Consider the following 14,226-nt stretch of genomic DNA (forward strand, 5'->3'; position numbering starts at 1 on the left):
CCTTTACCAAGATGGAGTCTTGCACTAAATGTGGGCTAAACTGGCGTTGCAGCTGAAGACCCCAGCTTGGCCACCTCAAAGGCTCTTCAGCCATTTTCCTTCCAGGGAAAATTGATCCTGTCGGCTTTCGGATGAGACCATAAGCCGAGGCTTAACTGTTACAAGACTCTTTTTGTGCGTCTTCATTTGTTGGAAATACACACAGAAACTGGTACCAAAATACAGAAAAACTCAAGTATCTCTAGTCAAAAAGTAAAGTCAAATCGTGCTCTGGGAACACTGGCTCCCATGTTTGTTACAGTAATTCCAAAAAGACTAATTATTCTAGATAGTGCCTTGTTTGACAATGATTACATCTTGCTATTGGAAATTCAAATTACACCATGAGAGCTGACGAATGCTACAAATATTAATTCAAGATCACAGCCCAATTTTACATAAATAATACAACAGCTGTATCTCTTGATCACATCATTGTAGGTCATGCATCCAACTTGTCTTTAATACCTTTCCAAAGTGTGATATCCGAGTGGTAAGGTCCGAAGCTGAGATAAGCGAGATCTTAAGGAACAAAACCCAACTGTTTATTACATGGTGTAGCAGAGAGACATCTCTTACAGGCTGCAAGCAAAACACAGTATTTCTAACTGCACGATGCAAGATGGAGGATTCACCTCTGAGTCATGCCCATAATGCCACACCACCTTAATAACTGGTGTACCAGGACATTACCTTAAACACTGGTGAATATGATCCCTTAATCTTTGGCTCCATCTGGTGGATAACTTAAACATTACATCCCAGATTACTATACAAAGGATCTCTGCTTAATCATTGAAGTGATTATTTAGTTAACCTTCCTTCAAGTTACTTGTGAAAATGGACATTATCTATTGATCTCCAGAATGTATTAACATTCTAAAATATACTGATGAAAGCTGCTAAACTTTCACGTTCCATTCATTCTCAAAATGTTCAACCTGAAGATGAATTTGACTTGTTACCAGAATTGTAGAATCCCAACAAATTATAGTGAGCGAGAAGTATTTTTCTTTTTATTAGCTACACTCTGTAATTTCTGTGATTCTTGTATGATTCTTTCATTCCTGTTCGTTTTGTCTGTCCTACATTCTTAACATTGTTTGGCCAATTATGTCCCCATAGATGTCTGTTTGAACCTGCTAGATTTTGGTTCCATTCCCTTCTACTCACATTTTTAAATTGCTCTATTGTCACGATGGAACAGAGACTGGTTTTCACATCACAGGGGAATCTGGGAAAATCCTGGGATTGGCTTCTGGTCCGGCAACATCTATATTTTAAAATGTTCATCCTTGTTTTCAAATCCCTCTATGGCCTCACCTCTCCCTATCTCTGTAACCCCCTCCAGCCTTACAACCCTCCGAGATCTCTGCCCGCCTCCAAATCTGGCCTCTTGCACAAGCCCGATTAAACCATACGAGGCTGAACAGGAAGAATACACCACTTGGGTAAGATAGCAAAGACCCGTCAGGGCCTGCCATAATGTATGAATGCTTTAAAGATTGTGCAAAAGCACACGTTTTCTATGTAAACCCATTCTGTTAACTACATAGAATTACATAGAATTTACAGCACAGAAACAGGCCACCCGACCCAACTGGTCTATGCCAGTGTTTATGCTCCACACGAATCTCCTCTCACTCACCTTCATCTAACTCAATCACATACCCTTCTACTCCTTTCTCCCTCATGTGCTTATCTAGCTTTCCCTTAAATGCATCTCTGCTATTCGCCTCAACTACTTCCTGTGGTATTGAGTTCCACATTCTCACCATTCTCTGGGTAAAGACGTTTCTACTGAATTCCTTATTGGATTTATTAGTGACTATCCTATAGTTATGATCCTTAGTTTTTGAACTTCCTCATAAGTGGAAACATCTCTACACCTATCCTATCAAACCCCTTCATAATTTTAAAGTCCTTCATTAGGTCATCCCTCAGCCTTCTCTTTTCTAGAGAAAAGAGCCCCAGCCTGTTCAGTCATTCCTAATAGGTATAACCTTATAGATCAGGTATCATTCTTATAAATCTTTTTTTGCACATTCACCAGTGCCTCTATGTCCATTTTGTAATATGGAGACCAGAACTGTGCATAGTACTCTAAGTGTGATACTACAGATCAGTTTGTATTATGTGTGTTGTTTTAGGTCAAACCTTTCCCCACTATAAGTGATCAAAAAGGAATTCCAGAGGTAAGGGCCTAGACAGCTGAAGGCATGGCCACCAATGGTAGAGCGATGAAAATCGGGGATGCACAAGAGGCCAGAATTGGAGGAGCGCAGATATCTCGGAAGCTTGTAAGGCTGGGAGAGATAGGGAGGATGAGGCCATGGAAGGATTTGAAAACAAGGTTGAGAATTTTTAAATCGAGGCGCTGCCAGATCGGGAGCCAATTGCAGTCTTCCATGGAGCAAGTTTCAGCCCTGCACACATCTGCAGTGGAAATTCACATGACAGAGGCCCTAAGAGCATTCTGTGTTTCTTCCATGAATGGTCAGGCTTTTTCATGAGGTCTGGGTACCTGATTGAAGATGGCTGCCTCTTCCAGTTTCAGAAGACTTGTTAAGCAGTCTGAGTGCATCCTTATGGCCAATTAAAATCGCTTCAGGGCTTGAATTATCCCACTAGTGCCATTAAGTCTGCTTTCCTGAACTATAGGAAGCAAGCATCAGCTGTGGCTCAGTGGGTAGCACTCTCACCTATGATTCGTAAGGTTGTGGGTTGAAGGCCCCACTCCAGAGACTTGAGCACATAAGCCAGGTTAACACTTCAGTGCAGTACTGAGAGAGTGCTGCACTGTCAGAGGTGCCATTATTCAGATGAGATATTAGACTAAGGCCCTGTTTGCCCCCCCAGGTGGCTGTAGAATATCCCAAGGCACTTTTCAAAGAAGAGCAGTGGAGTTCTCCCAGTGTCCTGGCCAACCTTTGTCCCTCAACCAACATCACGAAAACAGATTATCTGGTTGTTACCACATTGCTGTTTGTGGGAGCTTGCTGTGTGCCAATTGGCTGCCATGTTTCCCTACACGACAACAGTGACTCCACTGCAAGAAGTTCTTCATTGGTCGTGAAGCACCTTGGGACATCCTGAGATTGTGAAAAACGCGATATAAATGCAATTCTTTCAGGCACTATATTGCAGACCAATGCAGGCACCCAAAGTGCACCTACGACATAACGTCGCTGTGCCCTACCATGGCTGCATTGACATCAGTTTACTGATGTATAGCTCATATCTTAGGAAACTGCCATCACCAGGCTTGGAGAGGATAGCCCCGATCTTCCGCAAGACACGCTTAAACTTCCCTTCCAGCATAGTCAAGTGCTGTCACACTGGATTGCCTTAAAATTAACAAATCACGGCAGCTGTCAGAGAAATGCTAGTTGCAAACGAGCTGAATATTTTCGGGAGTTAAATTCTTTCCTGTCGACCTAAGAGGTTGCACAGATCAAGGGAGCACATTTAGCCACGTGGGTGCACTCTTGGCAATCCTGTCATTCTGCCCTGTCAGACCGGTACCAGCTGTCCACGAGGATGGCAGGTCTATGCTTGTGGTAGAGATGAGCTTTCACTCAGTTTGCTGCATGTGGCATGATTCACTGACGGTTTCCTTTGTAAAGCACTCCATGCACGTGCCTCGTTTCTGGGACAACAGGAGGCAGGAGTACCTAGCCCTGTATTTTCTGATGTGGGGTTACCAAAGAATGGGCGCTGTGCAGTTAGTGGAATGCGAGTAACCCTACAACAAAAGGCATAAAGCTAGGGGGTGGCAAAGCGCTTGTCGATAGGAAGGAAAAAACCAAGGAAAGAATCCCCTTAGAAAGAAGCTTTCTGCAAATCATTACAAAATACATGCCTATCTCTTTTGAAGGGAGTGTCTAGTGACACCACTATGTCAGCCAATGAGTTTGAGGCGGGACTTATGACAGGATTTATGCAAACTGTCTATTTTATAGCAAATAAGTTTATTTACTCAGAAAATAGCAAAGCAAACAATGTCGATTAACAGAGTTTATATAATTAGAGTCTCTCTGAACTACAGGAAACAGAAATCATGACCAAAACTACAGCAACATCTCCCAATTAAAGCAGAGTGATTTCTTCGGCAAAATGCAGTGAGTGGAGGATAGTTACAGAATACAAATGATGCGTGTAAAATCAATCCCAGTCACTTACAGCAGTGCGGTCTCCAGGCGGGATTGACAGGGGAATTACCCGATCATCTCCATTCTGGCCGGGAGAAGTGGCGCCACTTTATGCAGCCCTCTTTGAATGCTCTACCACCTTTCCTGCAGCACTGAGAAATCCTGGATGCATGCTTTTTATGAGCAAGTACATAACCGGGCATAGTAGAGGCATTAGTCACCACTTTCGGATACAGGATGACAGCAGAAAATGGAATGGCTGTAGAGGTGGATCGGAATCCTGTCCTTTCCCACTCTAGTACCAGCTGAAAATCAGATGGTATATTGCAAAAGATCCAGGCTTCTTTTGACTATCCTATTTGTTATGTTCATAAATAAATAGACGTTTTCATTATGAACAGCTAGCTTGAGCTAATCATTTATTCAGCCATGTGGACTAGTGTACAGGCATCCATCTTGACTACTGCCTTGTGGGTAGCCCACTACTGAACATACAGCTCCACCAAGTGTACCATTCTAGAATGACATGTTACTGATCATTACATCCCCCTTCCTTAGAGGTTAAACAAAATCAATATCAATCAATATCAATCAATCATAACGACATAAACATCTTCACAACAGTCAACACATTTTCAAAGCTTTACTTTATGAACTCTAAGCTTTTCATTCTTTTATTATAGTTTTCTTTGTACTCAAAGATTAAGTCTATCAGGCTTTTTTACTTCACGTGTGGATCTTCTCAGCACAGGTAAGTCTGATGTGTTTTCATGAGAGCCTGTACATGTGTTTGTGTTAGATTGTTCTGGTGGTGAGTCACAAGATTCAGTTGCGGCATTGTCATTGATTTGCTCTTGGAGAGTTTCTTGTGTTTTCAGGAGGGAACGGCGGTTCCTCCTGAGAATCTGTCCTTCCTCAGTTCTAACAGAACCTTGGTCCTACTTCCTCAAGAACTGTAGCTTTCCTGTTCCATGCATCTGGATCCTCAATCCTAACAACATCATCCCTTGTTAATGGTTTCAGAGTTTTGGATGACTTGTCATAGTGTGATCTCCGCTTCAGCTTTAACAGTTGAAGTCTCTGTCTCAGTTCCTTACTCTGCTTTTCTTTTGCACAGCAGGGTAGCGTGGTGTGCAACTTGCGACCCATTAGGAGTTCAGCAGGTGAAGAACCACAGTCTAAAGGGGAGGCTCGGTAGCTCAGCAGGGCGAGATAAGGATCAGACTTGCTTTCTGTTGCTTTCTGCAGTAGCTGTTTGAGAACTTGAACACCTTTCTCTGCCTTACCATTCGACTGATCATACAGAGGACTGGATGTGATGTGCTGAAAATCATAATGTGCTGCAAACTGTTGCCACTCCTTACAGTTGAAGCACGGACCATTGTCGCTAACGGAAATCCTGGGAATTCCATGTCTGGCGAAGATGGATTTAACATGCATTATGACACTGCTTGCTGATGTGCTTGAGAGCAGCGCCATCTCAGGACAGTTAGAATAGTAGTCAATCACTATTAGCTATTCTTTACCATTCAAATGAAAGAGGTCCATACCAACCTTTTGCCATGGTGCTACTATCATTGGTTCCTTTGCTTGTTTGTTTTGGTGTTTCTGACATGTCTCACATATGCCTATCATGTTCTCAATGTCCTTATTTATGCCATGCCAATAAACAGTGTCTCTTGCTCTCCTTTTGCATTTTTCAAATCCGAGGCGTCCCTCATGAATCCTTTTGAGCATGTCTTGACGTAGGGCCTGTGGAATGACTATTCTGTTCTGTTTTAGTAATAGTCCACTTGCGACACTTAACTCTGACCTGATGTGATAGTACTTTGGACAGGAACCTTTTGGCCAAACATGATGAATGTTCTCTATTACTGTTTGTAACACTGTGGGCTAGAAATTCAGTGGGCTTTGCGCCCAGTTACCGCCCAAATAGGGTTTCTGCGCCAGTGTAAGAGGGTGCGCTGATATTCAGCGCTGCAGTAATGGCGGTGGTAGCCGGTAGCGCTGCGCCCACACCGATGATGTCATCGGTGTGCGCAGTGCCCCGGTTCCGCCCCGCTTCTGGCCCAAACCCCATATTTAGTTGCGGCCGCCTCTTCTGCAGCGGCCGCAAACAGCGATTGAAAAACGGGGCCATACTGCTGCGCTACTGGGGCGCTTTAAGGTGGAGGTGCGGCTGGCCACTTTTTCGGCGGCCGCCTGCCCGCACCTCCTTCCCCGGCCGCCTCCACCCCCCCCCCCCGCGGCATTGCCAGCTGCTTTCCGCGAGCCCGGCACTTCTCCGTGGTGCCGGGCTCATTTGCCGGCACAATCCAGCGGCGATCTCCCCGTTGCAAGCACCTCCACCTTAAGAGAAGGAGGAGGCCTGCAGTACCGCAGCCTGCCGCACCGCATCGGGTGGCGCAGCGGCACTTAGAGCGCTGATATTCAGTTTCAGCGCCCCAAGCGGTGGCGGGCACACCCTGGAATAGCGCCTGGTTCCGACTTGGGGCGCGAAAAGTGAATATTTGACGGTCGCACATGGCTCCGTGCCCAGCGCTAACTTTTGGCCGTTAGCCAGCTGGCGGGGCCATAGTGAATTTCTAGGCCTGTATCTTTTACTGTTTCTTCTGCTATTTGCTTTGATTTTGTGTCTGACATGGGCAGCGCAGCAGGGACCATACTCACATGAACATCCTCGTCTTCCTCAGTAGAGCTCACATGACTCATTGTGGGTACTCGGGATAGTGCATCTGCTAACGCTATGGCCTAGAAATTCGGTTGAGGTGCCAAAGTGGTGCCAAGTTCGCCTGGGCTCTGATTTTTGCACAGCGTTCGGAACATTAGCGAACGTCAGAAATTCAGTTTCAGTGCCCCTAGAGGGAGACGGGGCGAGGCTCGAGGCGCTCCGTGTCCCTCTTAGGGCGCTGAAACTGAATACCGCAGCGCAATGTGCCACAGCGCCACACGCTGCGGCATGGCACACTGCAGTACTGCAGGCCTTCCTCCCATTCTTAAGGGGGAGGGGCCTGCAACAGCGCGATCCCCGATCGCGAGTGCCAGCAAAAGAGCCCGGCACCGAGGAGAAGTGCCGGGCTCTCGGGAAACAGCCAGCAATGCCGCGGAGGGGGATCAGGAGGCCGGGGACGGAGGTGCTGGCAGGCGGCCGCCGAAAAAAGCAGCCGCCCCGCACCTCCACCTTAACTTGCGCCACTGCCGGCCCAGCAAGGCCCCATGAACCGGGCACGAGTAGCGAATGGCGCTACAGCGGCATTCGCTACCAAATATTGCGATCGGGGCACTAATGGGGCGCTGCGCACACCAATGACATCATCAGTGGTGGTGCAGCGCAATAGGCTAATGCCACCATTAGCGCCCCCACTGAATATCGCGGGAGGCACGGCCAGTGGCGCTACAGCCACTGACTTCCCTCTTTAGGCGCTAACAGGTGGTGCTACACACCCAATTTCTCTCCCTATGTGTTTGCCTGGTGTATAGATCAGTTCAAAGTCATATCTTTGTAGCTTCATCATGAGTCATTGAATCCTTGGAGACATCTCATTCAGATTTTTTTTATATGATGGCAGCCAGTGGGCAGTGGTCTGTCTCAACTGTGAAGGTGGGAAGTCCATATATTTAGCCATGGAACTTTTCTAGTCCAACTACCAAGCCTAGACATTCCTTTTCAATCTGGGCGTATTGATACTCAGAATCAGTCATAGACCTGGAGGCATAGGCAACAGGCTTCCAATCTTCACCCTCTGCTTGTAGCAAGACCGCGCCTAGGCCATCTTTTGATGCATCCGTTGACACTTTGATTCTCTTTGTTGGGTCAAAGAAGGTGAGTACAGGTGTGGTTGTCAGCACTGTTTTGAGGTTCATCCACTCTTGTTCATGTCTTTCTGTCCATGCAAACTCATTTGTTTTATGTAGCAGGTCTCGCAGACAGGCTGTCTTGGCTGACAAGTTAGGAATGAACTTTCCAATGAAGTTTATCATCCCCATGATGCATAGCACTCCTTTTTTGTCAGTGGGTCGGGGCATTTTGAGTATGATGTTTACTTTTTCCATATCTGGCTCTATTCCTTTACCAGATAGGTTATCTCCTAGGAAAGTGACTTCCTGGATGCCAAACTGACACTTGGCTTTGTTGAGCTTCAGTCCAATCCGGCATATGCTCTGTAGCACTTTAGTCAGTCTCTCATTGTGTTCTTTCAGTGTGGAGCCCCAGATGATGATGTCATCAACATATACCCGAACTCCTTCCAGACCTTCAATTATGTGTTCCATCACTCTATGAAAGATTTCAGATGCAGATATTATCCCGAAAGGCATTCTGAGGAAACAATACCTGCCAAATGGTGTGTTGAAGGTACAGTATTTGGTGCTCTCTTCATCCAGTTTTAGTTGCGAAATCCTTGTGAGGCATCGAGCTTTGTGAAGTATCTGGCACCTGACATTTCACTGGTGATTTCTTCTCGCTTGGGAATCTGGTAGTGTTCACGTTTTATGTTTGCATTTAAGTCCTTTGGATCCATGCATATTCTTAGATCATTGTTCTTTTTCTTTACATATACCATGGAGTTAACCCAGTCTGTTGGCTCTTCGACTTTCCTGATGACTCCTAGTGTGGTCATTCTGACAAGTTCTTTCTTGAGCCGGTCACGCAGGGGTGCTGGAACTCTCCGTGGAGTATGTACCACTGGCTGAGCATCCTGCTTTAGCTGGATCTTGTAAGTGAATGGTAGAACTCCAAATCCTTTGAACACATCCTGGAAATTACTCACTACAGAATCCACTGAGTCATCTGGTCTGCTTATGGCACAGTTTATACGGTAGACTCTCTTGACCAGTTCTAAGTCCCCACAAACTTTGTCACCTAGTAGTGAATCAAGTCCTTCAGCCACAACAGAAAACATGAGATGATGCACTTTGTCTTTGACTGTCACTTTGAGTGTGCATACACCTAAGCTATCTATTTTCTGTCCATTATAGTTCTTCAGTAGTACTGACGTTTTCTGTATTTTGGGCTTTTCTTTCATATTTTTAATGTCACTCATACTGATTAAGTTTGCTTTTGCCCCAGTGTCTAGTTTCAATGTAACTAATGCTCCATTTACCTGCAGTGGCATCATCCATTTGTCCTCTTTTACTGCATTAACTTTATGTTCAGCATTGTCCATTCCTGAGGGCTGCACATTTTCTGTATCCTTTTCTATTATTGTCACATGACACCATTCCTACAAAAAAGTCTCACTTCAATCAGTGTCCTCAATCACATTGACTTGTTGCCCTTTCTTTGTTTTTACTTTTGAAAAGCATTGTTTGGCAAAGTGATTCTTTCCATTACATTTTGTGTACATTTTCCCAAACGCAGGGCATTGTCTTGACTGGTGCTGTTAACCACAGCATTTACAATTAAAAATTCCATCCTCCGATTGCTTTGCATTTCTGTTCTGCCCACATTTCTTCCCCTTGTAGGACACAGCATCGACAGCAGCACAGTCACTCATTACAGTCGCATCATTTTAAATTTCACTGAAAGTCTTTGCGTGCTGTTGAGCTAGCTCACTGGCATGGCATATTTTCACAGCATCCTGCAATGTTAGTTCGGTTTCTCTCAACAAACGTTCCCTGACTTTTTTTATCATGAATACCAAACACAATCTGGTCACGAATCATGGATGATTTCAGTTCAGAGAAATTACATGTCTGTGCTTTCAGTTTCAGATCGGTCAAAAAGCTATCAAAAGTCTCATTTTGCTGCTGTGTCCGTGAATGGAACACGTACCTCTCATAGGTCTCGTTCTTTTTGGGAGAACAATGTGTATCAAACTTCTTTAGCACATCGTCCATTTTTTCTCTGTCCTCCTCTTGATCAAATACAAACGTATTATATACCTCTATCGCCTGCGGGCCTGCAACCGTGAGCTGTAACACTATTTTGCTTGTGTCTGGCATCGTACCGAACCCGATGGCAGCAATGTAGAGTTCGAATTGTTGTTTGAAAGTCCGCCAATTGCAGTCGACATTCCCCGTGAGTTTCAAACCCTCCGGTGGCTTCAAATTCTCCATGTCGCATTTCACAATATTCAGCAGATATTACCAATCCTGGTACCATGTTATGTTCATAAATAAATAGACGTTTTCATTATGAACAGCTAGCTTGAGCTAATCATTTATTCAGCCATGTGGACTAGTGTACAGGCATCCATCTTGACTACTGCCTTGTGGGTAGCCCACTACTAAACATACAGCTCCACCTAGTGTACCATTCTAGAATGACATGTTACTGATCATTACACTAGTTGAGGTCACAAAGTGCCATATTGTGCGGCAGGAGAAGCATTCAGTTTTTCCAGTGTTTTTTCTCATCATCGGCTGGGAATTTCACAAGGAGTAAGGAAGCAAATGGCCTCACCTTATGAAGCACATGAAAGGCCCAATTCCTTTTTGTAAGTAAAGAACTCTGTGGGGCTGGAAACCCGGCGGTTTCAGCTGGGATCCCCTACCCAGGAAAGGAAAAGACAAAGTGCCCCTTTGTAAGGGGGCTGAAAAATTCACAAAACAGACCCCAGGAGGGCCCCCACTTCTGCCACCAAGGCAGCTGCTGCCCCCTGGCCCCGTCTGGCAAAATGGCCACCAGTGTTGTTTCTGGCACCTCCCAGCTTGTGATCCCAGCCTCTGGCCTTGTCCGCTAGTCTTATTTGGGCTGGGAAGAGGCTCTATTACTCTCCACAAGGCCCTTGCGGAAACTCCAAGGCAAGTCAGGGACCCAGGGCACCCATAGGAGATACATACCTGACTGCTTTAATTATACATATGGGGCGTACTAAAACTATTCATCTGAAGTTTTTCTTTCTCCTCCTTTGATTTCATTCTGGATCATCATGCACCACCATCATCCAGTAAGCTTTATTATGCCTCAATCAATTTTTCATTTTCACAAGTGTAGCATTGATCATACACAGTATAAATATCAGTCCGAGAGTTAGTGTGACTGAGACAACGTGTTCAGATTGGAATATACTCTTAAAAGCGTATGCCCTACTCACTTGCCATTTAATGCTGCCACTCCCACTGTGCTTCTAGCAATGGACATACTGGCCACGTAGGTCCACTGGCGTGCTTGTGGATCCCATCTTTCTACCGTGTTGAGGTAACTCCAACCATCATGGCCACCTACTGCATACATTGGTCCTTCTAGCACTGCAACACCTGAAAAAACATGGAAATCTGTTGATGGAGTGGACAGGAACGAGGAACCATGATACACAAAGGCCCATATTTTCCGATAGGAGGCTTCCTGCGTGCGGATACCTCCTATCGGAAAAAAATCTACAAACTTACCTGAGGACTCCCAAGGTCTGGACACTTCCGATGCTGGGCCTCTCCACAGTCGAAATGCGCAGGGCCCACGTGATCCCAGGGGCACAGGCGGTTCGCAAGCGTCCCTGGGATCACGTGGGCTACGCCAGCCAATAGGAGAAGGGAATCTTCCTTCATACTTTTGACAGACAGACCCATCAAATATATTGAATGGGGATCACTCCAAAAACACAGTAAAATGCTAAATAAAGTTTAAAAAACGATCCTGTTTTTAAAATGAGTTAAAATTACAATAAATTAAATATTTTAAACAAAAATTTAATTTTTTGGAAAAAAATAATTAAAGGTTATTACGGGGCTAAAAATAAACTTACCTTTATTTAAAGTATTTTTAAATGATGAATGAGTGAAAAACATTTTTTTATTTTACTTTTTAAAACTCTTATGCTGGTAAAAGCAGGCCTTACACCTGCTTTTACCAGGCGTAAGATTTCTAAGGGTTTTCCGCGGGCGGAGGTTGTGCAGAAAGCGGAACTCTCCCCCCGCAGAGACCCTTCTCCAGGCAGGCGTCCGATCTGTCGAGAGCATTCTTGACAGATCAGAAATGCCGGTTTTCAGCGTATGCGCTTCGCACGCCTGAAACCGGCATTTCCAATGTCCCTACGGGCGCGTACACAGCGCGTACTCACCCATAGGCATTGGAAAATACGGGCCCTAGGATATCAAGGAACCACAATACACAAGATATCAAGGAACTATGATACACAAGGTATCACAATCGTGTGGGACAAGCTGGAGGAACCAAAGGGCCATTTCCTGTCCATCATTTTTCATGTGTGAGGAGGAATGTTGTATAGAATTTTTGCATCAACTTGCTTTACTGTTACAATTTAAAACAAAGCTATTTCTTACCATGTATGTGCTCCGATTCTGACTCGTGTTACACCAGTAATGGTGATGCATATTATCATTCATCAAGTAGAATATTTATACTAATTTTTTTTTTTTAAAAACAATCTATCTTTTTATACTTTAATTTACCACATGGATTACTGCAGACAAATGTAACAGTAAGCCTATGTATCTGAAATTTGCCACACACTAGGGGAAATCTAAATAATTACAGAGCAGGGGGCATTCCACAGGTAAGACATAGCACATGATTTTAGAATAAATCTGTTTTTATGGTTTTAATTTGATTGCAATCAGGACCAGAGAACTTTTCAGTATTCCTACTTTCCATCCATTTTGTTTATAGTTTACTTTTGCTTTGACCTCAAGCTGTTTTCTATTTTCTCCTCTACCCTTCTTTCAAGTCAGGAAGACGTTGATTGTGGTTTTTTTATTTCCCCTCTCTCAATAATGTCTTTCCTCTTCTCCTCCAGGCAGTGACTTCCTCGCTGAGGTCCAGTTCCATGGCTGCTGACTGAATCTCCAGCACCTCACTCATGTGAACCTTTTCAGTGAGTGTCGGAGCATGTTCTGCAAGCATCGGTCGGCTATTCAGTTCGTGCCTGGTCCTATCCTTATCAGTGTCCACACAAACACGACCCAGTTTCAGTACCGATAATTGTGGAGCAAGAAGCCTGGATGATTTCCCCTCCCGGGGTACTGTGGATAACTGTAGCATGGTGGCTGACATCAATCAACTTGGTACGAAGCCAACATCAGTCTTAATCAAGCTACAAGGAGATGTCGCCCAATGGCAGCATTGAGACTAGAAATTCATATGAGAGAAAATCACTATGTACGAGAGGCCGTTAATACTACACTGTAACTATGTAACAAAACTACTCAGATCAACCTTAGATAATATTACTAGGGTTAGGTTGATTGGCTATGATAAATTGACCCTTAGTGTTAGGGGGATTAAATACATGGGGTTACGGGGATAGGGTGGGATATGTGTTGGTGTTGGTGTAGGGGTTACGGGGATCGGGTGGGGTATGTGTCGGTGCAGGCTCGATGGGCCGAAATGGCCTCTATCTGCACTGTGGGGTTTCTGTGATTTCTGTGAAAACAAAGTTGATCCAGATGAAAGTGGTCCTTTTTTCCAAATGCAAACACTAAAAAAATGCATATCGGCAATGACCTTCGGAGGGTAGCAATCTCACTGGTGATGTTAAGGGTCCACTCTAGTGTTGATGCTGTAGCATTGATGCAAAGCAGTTTCACAACAACTTACATTTATATAGCTTGTTTAACATAAGAAAATGTCCCAAAGTGCTTCACAAATAGCTGCAAGGAAAATGGAATAGCTCCAAGGTGGAAAGGGGGCGATTAGGAAGAGTGATTGAAAGCATGGTCAAAAGGCTTCGCATCAACGCTAACCATTGTGTGAATGCACGTAAAACATCTTTACCCTGTAAAGCATTGCAATTATTAGCCAACTAGTTTTGCCCAAATGTCAAACTTTGAATATATTCAGTGATCTGAAAGCTTCATTAGTGTAAGTACTTACCTAGTGTCACAGTGAAATATTACTCTACAGCTCATTTCAAGTTTCCATTGCATCTTTATTAATAAGATGTAATTCATACATAATTATTGGTTCTTAACAAAACACTGTTTTAAAGTCTTAGAATGACCGTCGCACATGGTACGTAGGTAGGGAGTGGGGAGATAACCTCCGAGTTAAAAAGTGCACAGTCCTGTAATATGCAGTAAAGTATAAAGGACAAATGAGACAGGGTTGTATCAAGTTAGTCCTGTGACAGTATGTTCC

At 44.4% G+C, this 14,226-nt stretch overlaps 1 protein-coding gene across 1 annotated transcript in view; it reads right to left on the reverse strand.

Annotated features, from left to right (window-relative positions):
• LOC147111453 (kelch-like protein 1) overlaps window positions 1-14,226 on the reverse strand; it is a 474,153-nt gene that overhangs the window by 40,452 nt on the left and 419,475 nt on the right. Inside the window, exon 8 of the mRNA XM_085998465.1 lies at window positions 11,228-11,390. Coding sequence (XP_085854591.1) covers window positions 11,228-11,390 — 163 coding nt within the window. The remainder of the gene's footprint in view (window positions 1-11,227; window positions 11,391-14,226) is intronic.

This window comes from Somniosus microcephalus, chromosome 10 (genome assembly GCF_052327205.1).
Source record: "Somniosus microcephalus isolate GS21.2 chromosome 10, FLI_Smic_1.0, whole genome shotgun sequence".
Taxonomy (NCBI): domain Eukaryota; kingdom Metazoa; phylum Chordata; class Chondrichthyes; order Squaliformes; family Somniosidae; genus Somniosus; species Somniosus microcephalus.